The 574-nt window shown below is 42.3% G+C and overlaps 1 protein-coding gene across 1 annotated transcript; it reads left to right on the top strand.

The window, feature by feature from the left end:
- Nucleotides 1–8: 8 nt before the first annotated feature.
- LOC102837700 (olfactory receptor 5V1-like) lies at nucleotides 9–569 on the top strand (the record flags this gene model as incomplete). Its single annotated transcript, XM_006877747.1, has 1 exon — nucleotides 9–569. A coding segment is annotated over one exon (561 nt), but the record flags the coding sequence as incomplete, so codon positions are not given.
- Nucleotides 570–574: the final 5 nt, after the last annotated feature.

The following is a 574-nucleotide window of genomic DNA, read 5'->3' as shown; positions in this document are numbered from 1 at the left end:
TGGCTATATGTTTTCCCCTTCATTACACCCTCATTATGACAAAGAAACTCTGTGTCCGGCTCACATCTGGTACCTGGATATCAGGGTTTTTGCACTCTCTTCTGCACACCGTGTTCACGTTCCGCCTATCTTTCTGTAAATCTAATCGAGTCAACCAGTATTATTGTGATATCCCCCCACTAGTGGCTCTGTCTTGCTCTTCCACATATGTGGCAGAAATGCTTGCCTTAGTCCTAGGAGGTGTTTTAGGGATCAGCACCTTCATTATTACTGGTATCTCTTATTTCTACATCATATCTACGATCCTGAAGTTCCGGTCAGTGGAAGGGAAGCGCAAAGCCTTTTCCACTTGTGCTTCTCACCTCCTTGTAGTTGGTTTGTTCTATGGTACAACGTTGTTTACTTATGTCCGCCCTTCCAGCCACCACTCCCCAGCTAAAGACAGGTTCATTTCAATGCTGAACGTGGTCATTACCCCAATGTTAAACCCAATTATCTATAGTTTGAGAAACACTGAAGTAAAAGGAGGTCTCAAAAAGATTCTATGCATAAAACTAAAACATGGTTAAAATAA

The sequence above is a fragment of the Chrysochloris asiatica genome, unplaced genomic scaffold (genome assembly GCF_000296735.1).
Source record: "Chrysochloris asiatica unplaced genomic scaffold, ChrAsi1.0 scaffold00585, whole genome shotgun sequence".
In the NCBI taxonomy this organism is placed as follows: domain Eukaryota; kingdom Metazoa; phylum Chordata; class Mammalia; order Afrosoricida; family Chrysochloridae; genus Chrysochloris; species Chrysochloris asiatica.
Note: the sequence above shows the minus strand (reverse complement) of the source record. Positions and strands in the feature narration are given on the sequence as shown.